The sequence below is a fragment of the Mustela nivalis genome, assembly GCF_964662115.1.
Source record: "Mustela nivalis genome assembly, chromosome: 17".
Lineage (NCBI taxonomy): Eukaryota > Metazoa > Chordata > Mammalia > Carnivora > Mustelidae > Mustela > Mustela nivalis.
In genome coordinates this window covers 1,775,579-1,798,000 of record NC_139036.1, presented here as the reverse complement: position 1 = coordinate 1,798,000, position 22,422 = coordinate 1,775,579, and the positions used below count along the sequence as shown (strand labels likewise).

Sequence of the window (22,422 nt, the reverse complement as noted above, 5' to 3'; positions counted from 1 at the left end):
TCCAGTGGGCAAAGGAACCGCGTGTAACATATATTTTCATAAACCACGCAGCACGCCCAGGGCCTTGGCCGCCCGGCCCCACATGGCCCCCATTCCCACAGGATGCAGACCTCGCTCGTCAGCGGCAGCAAAGGCCTGGCTTCCAGCGGGTCCATGCAAACCAACACTTACTCTGGGGACAGGGAGGCACAAGGACAGCAAGCCCTGGCAGCTGTAGCCCGTCAACAGGACTGAGTTCCTCGCATTACTGACAGACAGACGCGTATAAGAAGCATCACATTCAGGTGCTCCTGCTCGGACTCTGGGGACAGGCTCTATAACCTTGAGATCTTTCCAGGACCATGAGGATGTGCCCACGCTGTCTGTGACAGGCAAGTGCCCAGAGCACCAGGTGCCCTGCCACAATGTCGTGGGGGGGGGGGGTCTGCACCCAATGACATTCCCGAGCTGTGTCCTCCAGGCACTGGTGCCTCCTACACCTGCCCCCAACTCACCGCGCCAGCGATGGTCAGGGCAGAGGGGCCACAGGGGCCACCGAGGGCTAGTCAATGTCCAGAAGGCTCCTTCTGGTGCACCTGTCTTCCCTTGTCTCACCAACACGAAGGTCGCCTTCTGTCCATGGATGGGTGGGGGTGGAGCTAACTCCGGAGACGGGGTTGCAGGGACAGTGTGCGAGGAAAGTGGCGGTGGCATGCCAGTAAGAAAGCCCGCGTGGCTGCCGGCACAGCAGAAGGGCCGAGACAGCACAGATGAGGGCGCCCTGTTCTTGCTGGCTCTGTCCTGACTAGTACCTGCCGGGGAACAGCCAGACATCTCCAGCCAACACACCGGACTGGAGGCTGTGCTCCCTTAGGACTTCAAGCACCTCTTCTTCCCGGAAGCCCACCCAGACTACACTCTGGCACTCCCATGCAAGCACTAAGCGAAGAGTGCTTTACTGTTCTCCTTTTCTGTGCTAACAGGCTCTCTCTCGTGGCAAGTTCAGTCAGGGGACGGAACGTTCTGCTGAGTCAGCAGACCTGGGTGAAAGCCCACGCTGGTGCTACACCCAAGCCACCTGTTCTCAAACGAGTGAGATACGTTATAGACCCGACTCTGAAAGTGATGAAATGAAAACAAAGGCCGTCCTGCGCCCCCTGCGAGCTGGAGTTCCCCAGGCGGCAGCTTCCTCCTGTCTTCCCTTCAATCCCAGCCAAACCAGGCCATGGCACGCATCACCTCCCTGATCAGACACACAGCACTCTAAGCAAAAAAAAAAAAACTGAGCAAAACCCGGAGCCCACTCCGTACCTCAATCTGTCGCAGGATGTCCGCAACCACATTGGGGACGGAGGGGTCGGCATGCAGCTTGGCGGAGCAGAGTGAGAGCTGGCGGATGAGGCCGCCCAGCTCCCGACAGCGCGCAGGAACCGGGTGCTCCCCGCGGTCCGTAAGCTGCGTCACCAACACCTGTAAGGCCCGGATGGCTCCTCGGTGGGCAGCTGCCAGCCGCGACATGGCCCATGACTGGTGAGGAAGGACGGGGGGAGCGGGTGAGGCCTCAAACTTCGCGGCGGTCCCACCCCCACCAGCACTTGTGGCCTGTCTTCTTTCCATATAGCCTCGTACCCTGACACTTGTTCACAGTAAGGCGGGCGATTACAAAGTTGAGAGGTTTTCTCCGACAAAGAGCTTTTACCTTTCTATTCTTTCTTTCTTTTTGTTTTTTTTTAAGATTTTTATTTATTTATTTGACAGACACGGAGAGAGCGAGCATAAGCTGGGGGAGGGGCAGAGGGAGAGCCAGACTCCCTGCTGAGCAGGGAGCCCGATGTGAGACTCGATCCCAGAACCCTGGGACCATGACCCCAGTGGAAGGCAGGAGCTCCCTGACTGAGTGCCACAGCAGCCCCTACTCTCACACCAGCAGCAACAGAATCTATTTTCAGTCTGTGCCCTGGAGGGCCACCCCAAATGCAGGATATGTACGTGGCTCGTGCCCCCCTAGACACGTCTCTGTAAGAGCTGTGCACCCGTTACTGTGGAAAACCCATGCACACAGTCCCCCCCGGACGCTGGAAATGCAACTTATCTACAAGCAGTACTCATGGTGGCAGAACCGCCCCAGCACCTTCTTCGTGTGTCTGGTCTCACGTGGGCTCAATTTATCCAACTCTTCCTGGATCTCCTTCACCTGTTCCGTAAAGGGGGAAAGTGGAGGCCTCAGACCTGTCCGCTGACCTGTCTTGCTCAAATATAACACTATTTAATTCAAGTCACTTGGAATGAGACAAAGCCCTCCACTCATGACCCGAAACACGGTCCCCGTGACGGTGAATGGAGCACGGTGTTCCCCTCCCATCCTTGGTCCCAGTGTCACAGGAACATCCCAGGAGGGAGTGAAGGTGGGGGCGGCACTGGGAAGGGGGGAGGCCACGCTGGGGCGCGGGCTGCACTGTGTCCAGAGAGCCCTGACAGGGGCAGGTGCGTGTTCTGGAACGATCGCAGGGGCAGCCATGTGCACAAGCCCAGGACAATACGGAATAAAGTCTAACTCAGGTAATTTCCTTCAAATGAAAACATTTGGCTTTCGGTTCAAGCAATAAAGCCAACATGTGACTTAAGTGGCAGGAAAGGAGTCAAAGGTGAGTTCATGAGGAAGGCACCACAGTCAGTACAGACTTGTGAAGCATCGCAACATAAGCAACGTGAGCATCTGTTCACAAGCCACAAAACGAGAACCTCGGCACGCCTCCGGCATTGCCAGGAGAGGAGACAGCCATGTGACCCACAGTACTCGGCCTCCAGCCCCGCACGGACAGGAGGCAGGTGTGCAAGTGATGAGGCCCCATCCCTCTAATCCTGGGGAGCCAGCAGGGCCTGGGGGCTTCAGGGCCCCCGAGCCACTGTTCACCAGACTCTGCCCAGAAACAGGCGCTGTACCAGCACTGCTTTCCAGAGGACTCACACAGGTTTGCAAGAACTTATGACCCCAAGAAACCAAAAACCACCTTGAAGGACGTCACCCCCTACCCGCCGTACACAGATGCGCATGACGGCAGACAACAGAAGAGAGACCGTGGGGCCACACATTCAGGAAACTGAGTGTCCACAGTGCAGCAGAAGTCACACGGGACACTGTGCTTGTGCCACTGCGACGGGGCCCCCCAAGCCAGCGGCCGCTCCCCCGCTCCCCATACCTGCTGCTGCAGGACATACAACATCCGGGCCGAGCTCACAGCCTGCTCCTGCCTCCTGACTCGGGCGCGTCGCTCCTCATCGGGGTCCAAAGCCACTTCCGTCCTGTCTGAAAATAGCGTTTCCCCAAAAGTGGATTACACGCTACATACGGAAATGCATGAAAATGTCCATTATTCCGAGACATCATGAAGTTGAAGTTGAAGCTCTAGTTCTATTTAAAAAAAAAAACAACAATGGGGCCCCCACCACAAATCCTCCACCAGCCAAGAAGGGAGGAAAAAGCGGGCCAGAGCAGGACTTGGTGGGAAGAGACGCAAGGACCTCCAGCCGACCTCCCGCCGCGCAGCGTCCAGGAACCAGAGCCCCAGGGGACAGCCTCGGCCACTGCCAAGCGCCGCCCACCACTCTGAAGTTCTTTCTACTGAGCCCAAACCGGTGATGCTTTCTATTTTTTTCAGAAACCCTTTACTGCCTGATTTACTGTTCGGCAAGATTTCTCCAACGCTTTCTTATTTTGAATCCGACAGAGAAATCCTTTCTTAATGTGTTAAGATTGCTCAAACGTCTGAAGCCCTGCGTGTCTGTCAGGGAGACCCTCACACATGGTTCGCAGAACGTGCACTCAGAGAAGCCGTTTCTGGGGGACTCAGAGCTGCACAGGTGCCCATCGCCAAGGCAGTGGTTTTCCAATACATTTATCTGGAAAAGGGTCTGATGCAAAATTCCAAGATACAAGTCAGGAAAAGCCATGTTTTATTAGTGCAAGTGTATTTTATAAATACAAATATTTAACATTTATTCATTAAGAAACCAAATTATGGGGGTAAAAAAGAAAGAAAAAAAAGAAGCCAAATGATGCAATAATCTTTTTTGAAAAAATCAACACACTGAGATCAGGAGTTGTGGGTACAGACACCGTGTCACGGAGCAACAAGCCAGACCTGCGTCTCACATCAGCCATGCATCGTGGAGAGATGCGGGCACCGCACGTGTGCATGAACGTCCCGGACGCTGGCTCTGACGGGGCTTCGAGCTGCCGCCTTGCAGGCGGTTCTCAGACAGCCGATCCACGGAGCCGCCTCCGGGGAGCGCCTCTGGGCACATCGGGGCCCCTGGAGGTGGTCCGCAGGGGCCGTGGCAAACTGTGCCCGGCCCACGACAACTAAGTGCAGAAAAAATGTACAGTGTGCACGACGGGTTTTTACAGCTACTTGCCACTGTGGTGACACTTCTGCTATAGTTCAAAACGTATGGGCTTGGGACAAACTGAAATTTTAAACTAAAAAAATAAACGGGGTGGGGGGGTGCCTGGGCGGATGGGCTGGTTTCACCTCCGATTCCTGATTCTGGCTACAATCAAGCTCTTCATGGTCCTGGGACCGAGCCCCGTGCTCAGCCAGGGGTCTGCTTGCCACTTTCTCTCCCTCTGCCCCTTCTCTGCCCTCACATGTGCACACGTGCTCTCTCTAAAATAAAGTCTTGAGAGACAGAATAAAATAAACGAGAAATCACCCAAGCCGGTCTTGCCCCAGAGAGTTTGAGGAGCTCTCTGGAAAGGTCCCGGGTCAGGCCACGTCATCAGAGTGGGGGTCCCCATGGTTCCGTCCCCGGACAGCACAGCTTCCAGCACAGGAGGCCACGGGGTGACTCGGTGGCCCACACCAAGGAACGGCATCAGACACGAACCGTGACACTCCTGCCACCACCACACATTGCATGACACACTCACCAGGAAGACAGGGGACAAAGGTATTTCTCAGCCAGCCAGGTGCTGTTTTAGACCTTGTGAACTCTGCAGCAACCCCCTCACCCCCTCAGCCGGCCGCTCGGAAGCACGGACACAAGTCCAGTCTGCCCCGTGCCACCATACCCTTGCTGCGTTCTGTAGTCGTGCTGTTGGGCCACAGCTATCTTGGGAAGGCAGCATAAACTCCCCGTGGCACCTGCATTTGTCTGCGGAGGGTCCCCACAGACCCGGGGGGTCCTAGCAGTGGTTAGGGGGCTGCTCAGCCCCCCGCTCCTTGCAGCTGGGAAGAGAGGCTCCTCTCTCCAACCCACCAGCCTAACCCAAACCCACCACCAGGAGGTGGGGAAACACGGGACAGAGCACACTGAGCAACTCTGGGGAACGGTGTGGAGAACCACACACAGCCCTTGTGCTTGGAAGCATGTGCACACACGATGCTCGTTTCTGGGCAAGTTAAAGATAATTCTCCAGAGCAGAACATGGCAGGAGGGTCTGCGTTCAGGAGCCATCGGACCCGAGGCTGACAGCAGGTGCCCCAACCGCGAGGCGTCACCAGCCGATGCGGCAGCCTGCAGGACGAGGCGTGTCGGGCACCTCTGCCTGACAGGGGCCAGGGCAGGGCCAACTCCCAGGAGGACAGACTCCGGTCAGACCCATGGGCCACCTGCCTTGAGGGCCCTTGAGGGAGGGGATGGACTAACCGGGATGAGTGTGATGGGCTGTCCCGCACCCGCAGAGTCCGGCTGCTCTCACCTTTCTTCGTGACCTCTTCCATCTTGTGGATGCAAGTACTCAGCTCCCTCTGGAGCCGCTGCACATCCAGCAGCTGCTGGTGGCCGCCGAGCTTGGGGCGGGGCTCCAGGCCCGGGTCGTGGGTGGGGGGCGAGTGGGGCACAGCCAGGTGGGACGGGGCCGGATGAGGTGCGTACAGATACACCTTGGCACCCGCGCAGGACGTTCCCATCGTGGACGGCTGGTGGCCACAAGGGCATGTGTCCCGGCTCCCCAGTTCCTTCCTCTGCATGCTGGGCTCGGGGACCTTGTGCAGACGAGAGAGCCGGGGCTCACCCCCGAGCCGGCGCCGCCCAACGCGCTCCTCCAGCTGCCTGCGCTTCACGTCCCTCTTGGCCAGGTGCACGGCGTAGCTGAGCCGCTCCTCCGAGATGACGGAGAACGAGGCCGAGCCGCTCCCGTGGCCGCTGCCATGACAGCCCGCATCCTCACAGCCGTATGACTCACGGTATGAGTGCTTCAGCTTCTCGATCCGGATGGCGTGCGGGCAGGAGTAGCGCACAGCCAGGGTGCCCGCGTGCTCGGGTGCACTCCTGCTGAACTGCAGCTGGTTCTTTAAACAAAACAGACGAGCGCAAGAGCCCGTGAGGAAAGCACGTCCCACACGCTGTGTGTCTGAGGCCCCATTTCCAACTCCCCCACACAACCCTGAGTGCTAAGACGCACTCTCCTGCAGGGACCCAGGCAGCCACTCTTGGACACCCCTGACGTCATCACATGCCTGTGGTCCCTGCCCACGTCCCCAGGCCACGGTCCCATCCTGCCCCCTCCCAGCAGCACATGGGCTGCTCCTCCGAAAGGCAACCTGCAGAGCTTCACACAGTGGCCCATGGGGTCCCCCCGCCCCTCACCCGCCATGGTCTGAAAAGATCAGGCTCTGACAGAGACAATGCAGGTGGAACGAGTTCTGCGGACATGGCCCCCAGACACCCCGCCACACAGGAGCCGCCATCAGACGAGGCCATGCACCTGGTGGCTCCACCACGACCTTGACCCCGCACCCGAGGGCATCCCGCACCCCAAGGTCCACATATCCCTTCTCACGCAGGTCTCAGGCTTTGTCCTTTGAACTATAATAGGTGTAAGTTTTGTTTGGTTTTTCCCTTAAGGAGCAAAGGCGTGTTTCCAAAAGCTAACATTGTCATTTTTCATGGCGGCTTTTTCCAAAATCCCACAAATGGCCCTTAACCTTCTTAAGCACTTACATGGTTCCAGGTTTCCACTAACAGAAATAGGACTTAAAATAATATTTCCTCGCATTCAGCTGTTTTCTCATTTTTTTTTAAAGTTTTGTTTTGTTTTAATTACTTGACCAAGATCACAAGCAGGCAGAGAGGCAGAGAGAGACTGGAGGAAGCAGGGCTCGATCCCAGGACCCTGAGATCATGACCTGAGCCGAAGGTAGAGGCTTAACCCACTGAACCTCCCAAGCCCCCCTTTTTTTCTCATTTTAAAGAATTTCTTTAGGATGGAGTACCTGTTCCAGGATTATAAGTCAAGGACAAGGAGCGAGTTTATGACTGCAGGCCCCACGGCAGGTCAGCAGCCCAAGTCCCTGCCTCCACTGCCAGCCCTTTGCCCCGTGGACAGCCTCCCGAGCCTCGTAATAGAGGGTGTTTGTGTGTCACATGATGAAGGGTCCATTTAAAATGAACCCACTGTGGTCAGACTTCAGGAAAGTATTTTGGACACAACTTTAAGGCCTCCCTGGAAGTTCTGAGAGAAGAAACAAAGGGTCGTCGTCTAAAGGGCGAGGACTGACGGACAGCCGTGAGAAGTACAGCCTTGTCTGGACAAGTCTAACCCGCAGAAGTAAAAATAACCAGAATGCCTTGGGGGGTGTGTAAGAGCCCAAGCTCGTGTGTGCATGGGTGTGTGTGTACGTGACGGCACGCTTGCACGTGTGTACGTGTTAGCGCATGTGTACATGATGGCACACTTGCACATGTGTGTGTGTACGTGACGGCACGCTTGCACATGTGTGCATGTGTACGTGTTAGTGCATGTGTACACATGGGCACATGTCTACATGACGGCACACTTGCACATGTGTGCAGGTGTACATGTTAGCATGTCTTCACGTGGGTGCGTGTGTATGTGTGAACACACACATGGGTGCGTGTGTACGTGAGTGCTCGTGTGTGGACAGGTGTGCGTGTACGTGTGAGCACACATGTGCCCATGGATGCCTGTGTCCATGTGAGCACACGAGTGCATATACGTGTAAGCGCACATGTCTACAGAAAGACAGAGACACAGGGGAGATGGAGGGGAAATGTAATAGGAGGGTTGACACTTGGGAAGTCTGCAAGAAGCGTACCCAGGAATTCCACATTCCACTGCTCTAACTTGTCAGTCTCAAACTACATCAATATTCTTTCTCAATTTTCTTGGTAAACTACAATGAGACATTCCTTCACACCCAGCAGAAGGGCCCTAATTTAAAAAAACAACCCAGGCTGGCTAAGACGTGGAGCAACTGGGGCACTCGTTCATTGTCAGTAGGGACGGGAGATGGCACAGCCCCAGGAAGGTCTGCTGGTTTGTTAAACTAAATACACGCTGTCCCATGTTCCCGGCGACTTCACTCCCTGGTATGTGTCTGAGATGTGAAAACACCTTTACAAACAGAGATGTACCAGGAAGCCCCCAGCAGCTGCATCTGCAAGAACCCAAACCAGCAGCCGGAGAACAAACAGTCACAGCTCCTACCGGGGACGCCGCTCAGTGGTCCAGAGCAGCCGCGCTGCCAGAGCTCCAGACTTCACACCCAAAGCGGCCTGACACACAAGATCCCGTGGCACAGGATTCCAGGAAGGCCTGGAACAGGCAGAACCCATCTACAGTGGAAAGAATCCCAATGCTAGTGGCCACAGGAGGGCAGGAAGGGGCGGAGGAGACCTCTCTGGGGAAACAGCAAAGACCCTGCCTGACAGAACATGCAACACCTCGTATGCATTCGTCAAACCTCAACAAATGTGACAACATGCGTACGTTCTGGTGTATTCATTTCAGACGTGAAGCTTGCATCAGAAGAGAAAGCTGAAATTCTCAGAACGAGCTCCAAGAATGAATTCTAGCATGTGATGTGCACACCAAGGCACGCCAGATGCCCATGTCTGCACCCAACTCCCATGTCCGCACCCGACTCCCACGTGTACTGGGGCAAGACGGGCTGATGGACGGACTCTGGAGGGCAGACAAGGTCAGATGCGCAATGAAACAAACACAACGCAACCATCCTGCAACTTGGGCGTTTGCTGCAGAATCCAGCGTTGTGGGAAGATTTTCATACATTCAGTGTTGGGGGAAAACCCTTTTTGGGGATAACTGGATGAAGCAGAGGGAAAATGGGCTATTAGATCGTATCAGGGAATGGTTTTTGGCTCATTTTGTTAGGTGTGATATTGGTTAGGCAGGAGAGCTCACTTTTAGGCCTATCCTAAAACACCGAGTATTCCAGAACATGTAGAAAGGAAGCACCGTGACTCCTGCAGCCGCCTTGGGAGCAGGTCTGCAAGCACCCAAGAGAAAACACCACCACTGAATCTCAAAGGCTGTTTAAACGGTGTTCACTGCCCTTTTCTTCCCATTTTTGTTCAAAATATTTCACAGCAGAAATCTGAAGACAGCAAGGCAAGAGAACTACCTGGGCCTGGAGGGTCCTAGGGTCGCTGCTCCCATGTAGCTGGACGCAGGCTGCCAGGTGAGCCCCGGCGACGGCGGCCGGCCTTCCCGGGCCCATCAGGTCAGAGCGCGTGGGGTGCTGCCAAGAGCCCAGCCGCCGGCCGGCCCTGCTCTTCCCTGGTCATTGCCTACAACGAGAGAAAGCCGCTTCAGAGCCGCAGCACTCCAACACGGGCCGGAGGCGGCCAACACGGCGTCGTGCCCATGCAGCGACATTCCGGAGACACCAGCAGTGGCCTCACGTGTGGCAGCGAGGGCTCCAGGACCGGCACCAAAGCATCTTCCCTTTGGGAATCCTCCTGAGAGAATACGGGGCACAGTGTTCTAACGACTCGCTACTGAGCCGCTCCAGGTGTCAGATCTCAAGGGTCACCCAGAAGACCGGAGCTGCAGCGCGGCGGGCAAGCACCCTCCTGCAGGGCAGCCTCACCAACTGTGAGCAGCTCCGGGACTGTGCAGGACTCAGAGGAAGCCTGCGGTGGGGTCTGCGGAGCTAGCTGGAGCTAGCGGGCCAAGACAGGAAGGTCTGGGAGCTGACGTGGGCTGGGCCCCCACCCCCAGACACAGCGGCACCCCTGCGCTCAGCACGAGCTCATCACCTTCTTGCCTCACGCTGTTATTTACCTATGCCGCAGGGTCAGTCCCATCTTCCCGGCTAGACAAGGCTCCCGGAGGGGAAGGACCTGTCCTGCTCTCCTCTGGTATTTCCCACAACACTGTGCTTGGAGCGTGGCAGACACATGAACTCAACACGTGTTGAATTGAGCTGATTTTCCACAAACTGACTAGTTCTCAATGTACTGGGGTATTTGTTCTGTCAAAGAACCCTATGCTAAATCAATAGGGAAATCCAGGTCTTAAAGAAAAAACCCCTAATTTCAGCTTTTCAGTAAACCCGACGTTTGCAGATAGGATTTGCTTCCAGAGAGACACATCAGCAGGAACATCAGGGCAGCTGTTCAAGACTCCCGATTCCTAGAGCTGTCGAGATTGGAGGGGCAGGTGAGCAAGCGACCCCGCTGCTGGCTGACCCCACCACAGTCCGGGGGCTGCAGCCACAGAATCACGTGGCCCGCAGAGGCGGGGGAGCCTGTCGGCAAGTCTGACGAGGTCGGCCCCTTCCCACTCTCCGCCAGGAAACACTAGGTGATGCCGAGTGACGCCACACACGCACATACACAAACACAAAGTCCAGGGACACCCACCCCCACACTGACCCCCTGTACAAATGCCCGGGACACGCCTCTCTTTGCAACCTGTTCCTTCTCTGCCACTCCAGTAAACTTCCCGGTCTGTCACCTGACATCCCCTAGGACATCTCTACGAAGCCTCTCACCCCGATCCTGAGACACCCTGACAAGCTGTGTCTCGGTCCATAACCCAGGCCAGACCTCCCCCCACCTGTCCCCTCCCACAGAGCCCAGGACCCCCCCACTTGCTCCCTAACGTGCTACTGGAAGGCCCCCCTCAACCGGTCCTCCCCCACAAGGTGCTCTCCCAGAGGGCTCCCCCTCCCCCTGGCTCCAGATGCTCCTCTGGCCTGGCCCCCCCACTCTGCTGCAGGGGAACCCTGAAACGGCCAATGCCTGTTTCCGGCCTTGAAACTAGGGACGCCCCCACCGCGTCAGGCACCCCCACGGCAGTTCTCGTCCTGGATGCGGAACACAAGCTCTCGTGGTCGGCCTCTCCCCCACCAGGCCTCGGGCAGCTCCACAACCTGATCCCACAGCCAGGGGTGTGAGACACCTCCGCCACCTGGCTCCCCCGGGCCAGCTCCACATTTCGGCCTCCTGCCTCCTCCCCCAAAGCTCCCTCCATGGACTGTCTCCTCGGCGCCAGGAGGCCCGAGGCAGCCGCAGCTGTTTCTTCTCCCGTACACCCTGTCACCCACACCGCGGCAGGTGCGCGTCCCGTCACAGGAACCCCTCTAGCTGCGAGCACCCCCGAAGACAAAGGCACCCGCAGAGCCTCAGTGGCTGGTCCGGTGGGTCTCCTCCTCCATGGGCCTGAGACCCCATCGGAGCCAGTCGCCCCATCAGCAGCTCCTGCAGTCCTGGCAGCAGTGGGCGCGTCCGTCACCGGTCTCCGTCCCCACATACCTGAGAAGTCCCCAGAGCAGGAATCAGCCATCATTGGTCCACAGGTGCCCACAGCCATGGAAGGGCCAGCAGCTGTGGGCATCTCAGCAGCCCGTCTCCCTCCCAAAAAGCCTGAGGGGCCGCCAGGGCCCAGACTTTCCCCCGTGGGCACGGGCATCCTGGCGGTGCTGGGCACCCCCATCCTTGTGGGAGCCCAGGCGTCCACAGGTCCTCCCGCTGTCTCCCTCTCCCCCCACAGGCTTGCAACACTTCTGGCAGTGGACTCCTCCAGGACAGGCCTAGGTGTGCTGGGGACCATGGGCACCCCACCTGCTGTGGACACCTCTGCAGTCTGCCTCCTTCCTGGCAAGCCAGTCTCCATCCCCAGAGGACCGGACACCCTGGCAGCTGTGGGCTCCTCAGTAGTCCCAGGCACTCTGGTACTCGGTCTCCTTCCCCAAAATCTCGGGACACACCCGGGGCCTGTCTCCTCCCCGAGCCCAGGTGCTTCAGGAACCCCGATAGCCTGTCTCCTTCCCCACAACCCAGGGAAACCCACAGAGCCAGCGTCCTCCCGCAGAGACCACAGCTCCTCAGGAGCCGCAGGGACCCCTGCTGCCACAGGCACTGTGGCACTCTGAACCCTCTCCCACAGGTTTAAGACCTCTCTGGAGCTGCCTTCCTGCCACGCAGGGCCAGACACCCACACAGCGGCAGGCACCCTGGCAGGGCCCATTCCAGGCCCAGGCATACCCACCGCTGGGGGCAGCCCTGCCAGGGCGCACCTGTGCTTGGGCAAAACCGCAGCCTCTGGCATCCCCTGCAGGTCAGGCCACCCCACAACCTGTCTCCTTCTGCACAGACAGGGGTCGTTGCCAAAGCCGGCCTCCTGATCCGCGGGCCCAGGAACCCCTGAAGCTGTAGGCACCAGCTCCTCTTGCTCCCCCACAGCCGGCCTCCTCTCCCACAGGCTCACGACCTTCCCGGACCCTGTATCTTCCCCAACGATCCCGGGCACTGCGTCGGCCAGAGGCACTCCCAGAGCCTGCTGCCTCCCCCACGGGCCAGGGACACCTCCATAGTTCTCCTGTTCTCCCAGGGTTCCTGGTGGTACCACCACAGCCTGTGACACCCCTACAGGCTGCTCGGTCCCCCAGAGACCCGGGACATTCCCAAAGCCTGTCTCCTTCCCCAGAGTTGGAGGTACCCCCATTCCCGGCCCTATACCCCACAGGCCTGGAGCACCCCCAGGGCCTACCTCCTGCTCATCGAGGCCACTAACCTCTACGGTCTGTGCAGCTGCCCATGGCCCCGGGTCACCTCCAGACCCGGTCTCTACCCACACGCCTTGTCCCCTTTCCCTGAATCCTGGGTCACCCTCACATCTGGTTTCCTCTTCCATTGCACAAGGCACGCCAACAGGCTGTCCAACACCCCATATGCCAGAGACACCCCCAGAGCCCATCTCCTCCACAGTCTGCCTCCTCTGCCACATGCCCAGGGCACCCCCAGAAGCTGCTTCCTCCTCCACGCCTCTGTGTGCCCCCACAGCATCAGGCATCCTTGCAGCCTGTCCCCTTCCCCACAGGCCCACGGTGTCCCCACAGACCGCCTCTCGGGCCAGTGCCCCCGGCACCTGCACCCGCTGCCCCCTATCCCACAGATCCAGAGCAGCCCCACAGCCCACCACTCTCTGCATGGCCTCAGGCCACCCCATGGCTCCAGGCACCCCCAAAGCCTGTCCTCTCCTCAACAGGTACGGGATAATCCCGGAACTTGTCCCCAGGGCCACAGGCACACTCCTGGGAAGCAGGCCCATGGCCTGTCCCTGCCCACACGAGCCAGAGGCCATTGCACAAGATACCCCTAGCCCCACAGCTGCAGATCCTCCTGGGGTCCCGGGGGCTGCCCTGGCCTGTCCTTTCACCCAGGGGCCTGTGAGGCCAGCCCGGCTTGTCTCTACCCAGGAAGCCCGGCCAGGGACACCCCTTTCGAGGGGGCCCTCCCCCACAGGCACCGGGTGGAGCTCCACCCTGCTTCCCTCCCCACGGCCGGAGGCTGCCCTCATGGCTCGCACCTTCAGCCACAGCTCCAGGATGCTCTCGTGCCCCGCGGAGCCCGGGCGGCCTTTCCGCTCACAGCCCCGGGGGCTGTCGTCAAGCGCGCCCTCCTCCTCCCGCCCGGCGCCGGTCACCCACACTGACCCGATGGGCCCCACCACCTGGGGCTCCCCCACGGCCCCGTCCACCCACACGGCCCCAGGGTCCCCAGCCGCCTCGGCTGGGCCCGCAGCCCCAGGGGTCCCGCCAGCCGCCGGCTCGTTGGCGCCCGCGGCCCGGGCCTCGCCTCTCCTCCCCCGCGGCCGCCGCCAGTCCCGCAAGCGGTCGGCGCTCACGCAGCGCGTCTCCCAGGCCGCGGGGGGCGGCCGGCGCCCGGCTCCCCGACCTCGGGGGGTCCCCGCGGCGCACCTCCTCCCCCACGGACGCCCGCGCCCGCGCCCCAGCCGGCTGGGCCCCACGCAGCGGCCCGCCGCCCCGCTCATGGCTGCAGCCCCGCGCGCGCCTCCCCGCCCGCCGCCGCGGCTGCCGCGCACACGCACGCACGCATTCGCGCTCCGGCCGCCGCGGCCCGACCCCCGCCCGGCCCCCGCCCGGCCCCCCGGGAGCGCCCGCGGCCGCCGCAGGAGCAGAGTGACGCGGACAGCGGCGGGGACGGCCACTGCTCCGGCTCTCCCGGGCGCCAGGCCCGCGGCTGCGGGCGCGGCTTCCCAGAACCCCCCCAGCCCCGGCCCGAGCCCACCTGGCCTGGGGCGCGGCGCGGCTACCGGGAGGCGGGCGGGGGACCCGCTAGGCCGCGCTTCCGGCCGCTCGCCCGGTCGCCATGGCAACGTCGCAGGGCGGCCTGGGAGCCGTTAGGGCTCCCGAGCCGCCAGGGGTCCCGGGGCTGCGCGGCGGCGGGCTGGGCGGCCGGCGCTCATGGGGCCGCGGCCGGGGCCGGGGCGGCTCGGGCAGAGGCGCGGCGGCCTGCGCAGGGCCGGCGCGGACGGCGCGGACAAGCAAGCGCGGACGGGCGGCGCCGACGCGGTGTGGCCGCCCGAGGCCCCCGTAGCGCCGCGGAGCCCCGGGCCCCGCCCCGCCGCCAGCCCGGCCGGAAGCAGCCGCGCCCCGCCCCGCACGGGACCCCGCCCCGAGACCGCGGCCGCGGCCGCGCCCCCTGAGACCCCGGCCGGCGGAGCGATGGCTGGCTGCGAGGAGCTGAGCGTGCGCGGCTTCGAGGAGTTCAGCCGGGCAGTGGAGCGGCACCGCGACAAGACCATCTTCGCCTACTTCACCGGCTCCAAGGACGCGGGCGGGCAGAGCTGGTGCCCCGACTGCGTGCAGGGTGAGGCGGGCTCGCGGGCGGCCACGGGCCCGGCGGGGGCAGGAAAGCGGCGGACGAGGGGGCCCGGCGCGCTTCCGGGTCCCCGCCCGGAGCCCGCGCACTGCGCCAGGCCCCGAGCACTCGCTCGCGCAGGGGAGCCGTGTTCGCCCGGAGCGGGCTCAGGACCCGCCTGCCGCTCCCTGCAGCGGACGGGCTCTCGGTACCGGCTGCCCCGGCGCGTCGGGGCTTATCTTTGGTCTTTTCCGTTTCCAGCTGAACCGGTCGTTCGAGAGGGGCTGAAGCACATGAGTGAGGGCTGTGTGTTCATCTACTGCCAGGTGGGAGAGAAACCCTAGTAAGTGCCGATTCCCTGTTCTAGACGCGCACTAGACGTGCGCAGCTCGGGTGGGCAGGGCCTCGGGACAGAGGTTCCCGGTTCTCCGTGTAGTCGGTAAGTCCCGCCGTTAGGAGTGATTAAAGACAAATTCTGAGTACTTAGCCATTGCAGGGGATGCAATACGTCTGGCCTGGTTTTAGTCCAGAATCTGTCTTTAACTTTATTTTATATTGTTCTCACGCTCTTAAGGAAAACTGTGCAGTCACAAAGTCATAGTCCTCAAGGCTCAATAAACGTTTGCAACAAAAGCAATGAGTTCTAACAGACTAGATGTAGGAATGTATCGAATATTAAGTAACCTGTGAGAAACCTGATCACCTCTTCTTTTCAAAATAGTTGGAAAGATCCAAATAATGACTTCAGAAAAAATCTGAAAGTGACGGCAGTGCCTACACTACTTAAATACGGAACAGTAAGTATCTTTCCTTTCATTGTGCTGGGGCCTCAGCTCACCCTCGTTAGAAGAGATCTTGACATTTCATCCCAAGTAGCACATTGGTGTTCAGAGTGCATGAAAAATACACCACCTGGCTGTCCATCCCTATGGCCAACCCCAACAAACTGTTAATAATGCACATATCTAGGTAGTTGGTCTCTGTCATGGTTTCTGAAAGCCACTCCATTTTAAAACTCTCAAAGCAAGGCTCAGGAAAGCTGCTCAACACAGCATTCCTTAAAACACCAGCAGTTGCTTTCCCCTTAACCCAGAACACTCTGGTCAAAAAGAAAGGGCACCTCCTCTAGGTTAGCCATGGCCCTGGGATCCTAAATTAAAGACCTGAGGGGAAGAGAATGGCACTGGACTTGCTGTCTCTCGTAGTCTGCAGAGCCAAGTGATTCATCTTAAGGCAAACAGCTTAACTATTTCCGAAGACTTGTTACAACTAGTTGATAGCTTCTGAATGGCATGGCTTCTCTGCTGTAAGATTTGTGTCACTCACGGCAGAAGGCCACTTGTCCTCCTAATACCATGTTCGTAGCTGTGGCTTAAGATTAGACCATTCTGGGGCACCTGGGTGGCTCAGTGGGTTGAGCCTCTGCCTTGGGCTCAGGTCATGATCTCAGGGTCCTGGGATCGAGCCCCGAATCAGGCTCTCTGCTCAACGGGGAGCCTGCTTTCTCCTCTCTCTCTGCTTGCCTATCTGCCTACTTGTGATCTCTGTCAAATACGTAAATAAAATCTTTAAAAAAAAAAAAAAAATTAGACCATTCTTCTCTTACAGCCCCAAAAACTGGTGGAATCTGAGTGTCTTCAGGCCAACCTCGTGGAGATGTTGTTCTCCGAAGATTAAGATTTGATGATGGCAACTGTGTCTTGATGTCCTGATTTACTCTAGTACGAAGGCAACTGCATACCTGCTTTGAATTCATGTTAGCAATAAAGAAATGATGATGTGAAACAAACTGGTTTCTGTCTAAATATAAAGTGCTATTAGGGACACCTGGGTGGCTCAGTTGTTAAGCTTCTACCTTTGGTTCAGGTCATGATCCCAGAGTCCTGGGATCCAGCCCCGCATTGGGCTCCCTGCTTGGCAGGAAGCCTGCTTCTCCTTCTCCCGATCCCCCTACTTCTGTTCTCTCTCTCGCTGTGTCTGTCAAGTAAAGGAACATAGTCTTTAAAAAAAAAAAAAATGCCCACGAACTCTTCTGTTTGCTTGTAGTATGTGGGAACCTTTAAGATACAGGTAAGCTAAGTCTGCAGCAGTGACAGTAATAGCACAAGGGCATGCATTACTAGAGGGGACAGAAGTATCTAAAAGCCCCTACCAGTACAGAAGGCAAATTCCAAATCGCAAAAGGAGTTCAGATCTTTTACCTGCAATGGCACGAACTGACAAAGAGCGTTCGTCCTATAGCATCTTCTTTGGCTTTAGAATGTAGATGCTAGCGTAACCCATGGAGGAGAGCAGGGCACCTCTAACCCAGCGTCTGCCCCCCGCAGGCAATGCAGTTCGCTGTCTGAACGTGCTTCCCATTCTGGGTGAGGCCAGTGGTAGAGAGCGGTCAGAGCCCAGAGAACCCAGTGGTGACAGGAGCCCCAGCCCAGGAGTCGGTGCCACTGATCACCAGTTCCTAGCTGTGTAACAGGAGGCAAGTTTCATAACCAGTCTATACCTCCGTTTCCTCCTTTATGGACAAGGCTGGTTCTGCAAGCGAGATGTGAACAGAACGACGCACAGATCATAGCCCCTACCACGTAAATGTCAGCGGTGCTGGATGACTGCACCTGGGTAAGGGTCCTCGTCTTTATTCCGGTCCAAGGTCAAGAGTCCAGTTAGACATTAACCATCCATCTTCCCCACCGTCACTAGGCCTAGCCGCACCCAGTCCTTGAAGCACCCCTCCCCCCGGCCCTTCGCACAGCAAGCGGTTTCAGAGCTGAGTCCTTCTGTGGGTCCTATCTCTGGCCAAAGGAAATCACCGACTCCCTTGTACTCATTCTATAGGTGAGGGGTAGGGCAGCTCACTGAGGGACAGAAGGTCAGAGGAGACGGACTTGTCCAGGCCCCACTGTACGTGAGGAACAGAGTTAGACTTGGAGTTTGGGACATTTGGGGGCCGTCCCCGTACCCCATCCGTCACTGCAGCCTTCCAGTGGTTTAAAGCACCTGACGTGTGTCTTTATTCAGTTGGTTGAGCATTAATAACTTACAAACCCACAGGAAACCAAAGTACAACTGTGTGACAGCAATGGCCCAGGAACAACACAAAGGGAGCTGGAGGGAGGTAGCCCGAGGCAAGGGCCCATCGCAGGTTTGGGTGCCCCCCGCCCCCCACAAAGAGAGCAGGAAAGAGTCCGTGGCAGCCGCGCCTCACTTGCCCGCGGCGCTGTTCTGCTGCTGCTGCTCAGCCAGGGCCTGCTGCAGACGCATGCGCTTCCGGGAGTAGTGCTGCCAGTGCAGGATCTGCTGCTCGTCGATGAACTTGGCGCACTGCGCATTCACCAGCTCCTTGCGGAAGTGCTCGTACTGGAGCAGCTCCAACATGTGCAGACACTGAGGGTACCTGGTTCAGGGCCACAAGCTAATCACCAACAGGGTTCAGGTCAGAAACGCCCAGCTGTAATCCAGGTACTCATTCAGAAAGGATGGGCCGCCTACCAGTTCTCGAACACTAACTCGGCTCACTTTGGGAGTACGGGGTTCTGCGTGTCCTGCTTCTGCCGGTCATCCCAAGTCAGCATGAAGCCACATTTTCAAACGTGAGAAAACTTCAGTTCAGGAAGATTCAATACTGCCCAAGACCACACAGGAACGGGTAAGCAGAGGCAAACTCTGGGGGCAAACTACGCTATTCTAGTGGTGTCCAAGGTCAGGAATAGGTACACTTTGGAACTTCAGTAATCATCTTTTTAATTGGTAACTACTGGTTTTTCATCAATGGTGACAAGGACAACTTCTATTCAAAACTGAGTCTGTTTCACAAAGAACTATGCATGAATCCTGTGTCCTAGTCTTCCACGGGGACTTACTTCTCATATAATGTAAGACTGAACAACCGAGTCAGTAAGTGCAGTGTAAAGAGAGCCAACTTTCCAACTATCAGAAAAGGAGTGACAAGGAAGGGGGGAGGCTAGAATGGACCCTGTGTTACGGAGCTACAACTGAAAACATCAGCATGAACCCCTGGCTTATCGCACAGAGACAAAGAAACAGACAAGGATTAGAAGGAGACACAGTGTACACACACACTCTCTCCCCTTCTTGGCTGTGTGTGCCAAAAAGGGCCTAGAAGCAATGACCATGGTACCAATGAGCATATTCTGTGCCCAGATTGTGGATTTTTCAACAGCATTTTCCAGGGTTTCTTGGGGGAAATGGCTGATTCCTGGACTAATGCCGGGAAAGTACAAGGTGAACCAGGAACATTATGTAGCACCAAAAAGTCAAGTGCTCAAAAAACTATGGGGATATATCCCAAGCACTCAGAAGTCAATCTGAGGAGCCAAATCTGGAATCATTAGAACAAGAAAACACATAATTATAATCCAAAAAAATAAAAATAAGAATCCAAGAATCCATGCTAATATAACTCTTTTAAACAAATAAATAAGGAATTAGAGAATGTTCCTTCATTAAACCTAAATTACAACTAATAAGTGTAGAAAGAATGCTAGAAAATCACAGTAAAAAACTGTTTCAGGCAATATCAACAGATGCTAAAATTAGTGGATAAAAGTACGATATGAAACAAAGTATTTACATAGTCTCAAAATATTTCCTCACAAGATACTTCCTAAATACAAAGGAAAACTAGTAACTTGATGAGGAGAAACCTGGCAGCCATCACCTCAACCAAGTGATCAAAATGAACATTACCGGTAGTAGGTCGGAAAGACGACTCCGACAGGATGCACCAAGAAGCCTATAGCATCACTTCTGGGTCACAGTCACAGGGCGGTGGGGAGGGAGGGATCAAGAAACTCAGACAAAAGACTAAGAAGACACAAAGACAAAACGTAGCATAGTGGCCTAGACTACATACTGTCCCAGACAAAGGGCATTAATGAGCCACTGGACATAATCAGAATGAGGTCTGCAGATTAGATAATGTTCCCAGGAAGATGTGAACATTTACAGTATCTGGGTGAAGAATATATACATTCCTATTTTCTAAGAGACATTATTTCAAACCAAGCAGCTGCACTGTAAGACTCATACATGGTACCCCCAGCCACACACAGACACAGACACACACACACACACACACACACACACACGGGGAAAGATAAAGTCAAGGACAGAGCCAGACCGCAGAGTTCTTCCAGGGAGAAAGACAGGACCTTGTTCTGCACGCAGTGGGAAGCCACTGAACGGCTCTAAGCAAGAAAGGGTCGTGTCCTAATTTACACTTCTGAAAGATGGAGCTGGCTTCTGTGTAGAAAACTGTTCTGCTTGGTTTGGCCTGGGGGAGGGAGAACCTAGGAGGGCGGAAGGAGCAGAAGCAGGGACAACCGGGGAGTGGACGCGGCAGTAATCCCAGCTGGAGATGAGAACGTCCTGTATTAAGATGGAGGCAACTGAAACAAGTGGAGATTCAGAATGTATTTTTCCAATGTGAAAGGAGAGCACATGTGAGATATCCATGTTCTGGAATACAGCAAACTGTACACATATTAGGACTGTAAAAAGCAAACTTACTTTAGATACTTGGCATATTCTGGTTCTTTCCAGTAAAGCAAGTACTTAAGATAGTTAACAAAAGCTTTGTCTTTGAAGTAACCTCTTTGGGCCAGAACTGAAAGGCATTAAAAAAAAAAAAAAAAAAGTCTGTAGAGCAAACCAACCCCGGACGACGGATGCGCGACCCCCAAGGGAAAGCCTCCGCTCGGCAACCTCCCCACCGCCCGCACACCCCCAAGTCCAAGCACTAGCCCCGGCGGGTTCAGCCCGCACGCATGCGCCGGCAAGTGTACGCAGCCGCGACCCAGGACCGCGAGTACTTGGAAACAGGCACCACAGGCGCCGCGATGCCTAGGCAGAGCGCACTCGAAGCCGCCTGTGGCACACGGGCTCAACCACTTACAGTTCAGGTAGTTGGGGTTGGCTAAGCACTGCACGAACTCCAGCTCCAGCTGAAAGCGAAGTCGGTTCCCGGCGTCGTCTAGAGTAAGACAGCCCAGACCGGCCGGAGTCAGGGTCACGGTCTGTCCCCCCGCGTGGAGAAGAGAAGGGCAGCAAGGTGCGCTTCCGCAGGGCTCCCCAGCGAGGACACACGTGCCCCCGCCGGGCAGGGTATTCACCCCTGGGGGCTACTGCTCCCGGCGAGGCTGGGAGGAGTGGGGGGAGGCGTCCGGAGGCCAGGTGAGGGGGGTGTCGGGAGGCTCGGGAAGTCGGGGTCCGGGGGTTCAGGAGGGCGAGGAGGGGGGGTTGGGATGCTGGGGGAGCGGGGTCCGGGGGTTCAGGAGGGCGAGGAGTGGGGGTTCGAGGCTGGGGGAGTCGGGGCCCGGAGGTTCAGGAGGCTGGGGCGGGGTGGCTGGCGGCCGGGGAGCCGAGGCGTCCGGAGGATTGGGAGGCTGGGGGAGTCGGGCCGAAGGTCAGGAGGCTGGGGGAGTCGAGTCCGGGGGTAAGGAGGCCGGGGAGGGGGGGGAGTCGGGAGGCTAGGGGAGTCAGGCCCGGGAGTCAGAAGGCGGGGTGTGGGGGTCGAGACCGGGTGGCCGGGGAGCCGAGGGTTCGGGAGGCCGGAGGGGGTCGGCGTCTGCCGACGCCGGTGAGGTGAGGAGGACGGAGCCGCGGACACGAAGCCCGGGGCAGCAGTGTCTGCGAGCGCTCGGGGCCCCACTTACCCGTCTCCATAGCGACGGCCGCGGCCATCGCGAGCTAAGGCGCTAAGCCGTCACACGCCCAAACAGCTACCGCCCGGAAGTTCCGGAAGACACGCCTCTCTTCCTGTCGCGGAGCAGTGTGGGATGCGGGGCGGAGCGGGCCCCCGCAGGCCCCGCCCACCGACCCAGCACGCGCGAGGCGAAGCGCGTGTCCCCGGGCGCGGGAGCCGCGGGACCCCTGCGCGTGGAGGGACTGCACGCGGATGGCGTCACGCTCACCCTGGGGCTCCCCCGCGCGTCGGGAGCGCCTGCAGCGGGGACACGATCCCCCGCTGTGTTGGGGGCCCCCGGCCGCGCTCACGGAGCCCGACCCCCGCCCCGAGACGCCCCGACCTGGGCCCGGGCGCAGATGCGCGAGGTCGGGATGCGGCCGTTCACCGCGCGGCCCCCGGGGCCGCCCCGCCACGGACCCCCAGAACCGCCTTCCATGGGGCCGGCGCAGGAGGCTCCGAGGCCCGGAGGCTGCAGCACCTGAGCTCACGGACAGGGCGGCTGCGGGCGGCTCCGACCCTGGGGACCGGGACCCACCGAAGCGGTGGCCGGCGGAGGGTACGACCCGAAACGCCTAGAGGCCGTTACCCCGCTGACGGCCCGGTCGGTGTCTCCGCCCAGCGCCTGCTGGGCTCGTGCGAGGCCGGCGGACCGCACCCCCGGCCCCGCGTTCGTGGGTCAGGGGCGGGTAAAAATGACACATGGCGCTAGCGACACCCGGACGCGGAGCAACCTCGGAAGGTCTCGGCGGGGGAGGGAGGACTCCGCTGGCGCTTGGGCTGTGGACCGGGCAGCCGGGGCCCCGAGCCCCCAGACTCAGAGTTCGCTGAAGGGGCCGCGACCGCGCGGAAAGACGTTTTCCGTT

The 22,422-nt window shown here is 58.3% G+C and overlaps 4 protein-coding genes across 5 annotated transcripts in view; 1 reads left to right on the top strand and 3 right to left on the bottom strand.

The window, feature by feature from the left end:
* The window catches only part of KIAA0753, a 32,522-nt gene extending 18,036 nt beyond the window's left edge, over nt 1-14,486 (bottom strand). Inside the window, exons 1-8 of the mRNA XM_082708498.1 lie at nt 14,284-14,486; nt 9,369-9,534; nt 8,432-8,559; nt 7,953-7,956; nt 5,681-6,272; nt 3,180-3,286; nt 2,111-2,173; nt 1,291-1,506 (exon numbers count right to left, since the gene is read on the bottom strand). Of these exons, the coding sequence (XP_082564624.1) occupies nt 1,291-1,506; nt 2,111-2,173; nt 3,180-3,286; nt 5,681-6,272; nt 7,953-7,956; nt 8,432-8,559; nt 9,369-9,464 (1,206 nt within the window). The 5' untranslated portion in view covers nt 9,465-9,534; nt 14,284-14,486. The remainder of the gene's footprint in view (nt 1-1,290; nt 1,507-2,110; nt 2,174-3,179; nt 3,287-5,680; nt 6,273-7,952; nt 7,957-8,431; nt 8,560-9,368; nt 9,535-14,283) is intronic.
* Nucleotides 9,648-14,275, bottom strand: LOC309851894 (uncharacterized protein). The gene is made up of 2 exons (XM_082707758.1): nt 10,031-14,275; nt 9,648-9,705 (listed from the first exon to the last, which is right to left on the bottom strand). Exon 1 carries the CDS (start codon nt 14,024-14,026, stop codon nt 10,874-10,876), a length of 3,153 nt encoding a protein of 1,050 aa, XP_082563884.1. The 5' UTR covers nt 14,027-14,275; the 3' UTR covers nt 9,648-9,705; nt 10,031-10,873.
* A 148-nt stretch (nt 14,487-14,634) lies between the features above and the next one.
* TXNDC17 (thioredoxin domain containing 17) lies at nt 14,635-16,645 on the top strand. The gene is made up of 4 exons (XM_082707806.1): nt 14,635-14,865; nt 15,118-15,199; nt 15,578-15,653; nt 16,465-16,645. Exons 1-4 carry the CDS (start codon nt 14,721-14,723, stop codon nt 16,531-16,533), a joined length of 372 nt encoding a protein of 123 aa, XP_082563932.1. The 5' UTR covers nt 14,635-14,720; the 3' UTR covers nt 16,534-16,645.
* Nucleotides 16,646-17,837: 1,192 nt separating this feature from the next.
* On the bottom strand, nt 17,838-21,643 carry MED31 (mediator complex subunit 31). Of its 2 annotated transcripts, XM_082707809.1 has the most exons (4): nt 21,528-21,643; nt 20,768-20,845; nt 20,383-20,479; nt 17,838-18,247 (listed from the first exon to the last, which is right to left on the bottom strand). In XM_082707809.1, the coding sequence occupies exons 1-4, from the start codon at nt 21,553-21,555 to the stop codon at nt 18,055-18,057; spliced, it is 396 nt and encodes a 131-aa protein (XP_082563935.1). In that variant the 5' UTR covers nt 21,556-21,643; the 3' UTR covers nt 17,838-18,054. The 2 variants fall into 2 exon arrangements, with proteins under 2 accessions (XP_082563935.1, XP_082563934.1); XM_082707808.1 differs by lacking the exon at nt 20,383-20,479 and having other exon boundaries at nt 20,768-21,011; nt 21,528-21,632.
* Nucleotides 21,644-22,422: the final 779 nt, after the last annotated feature.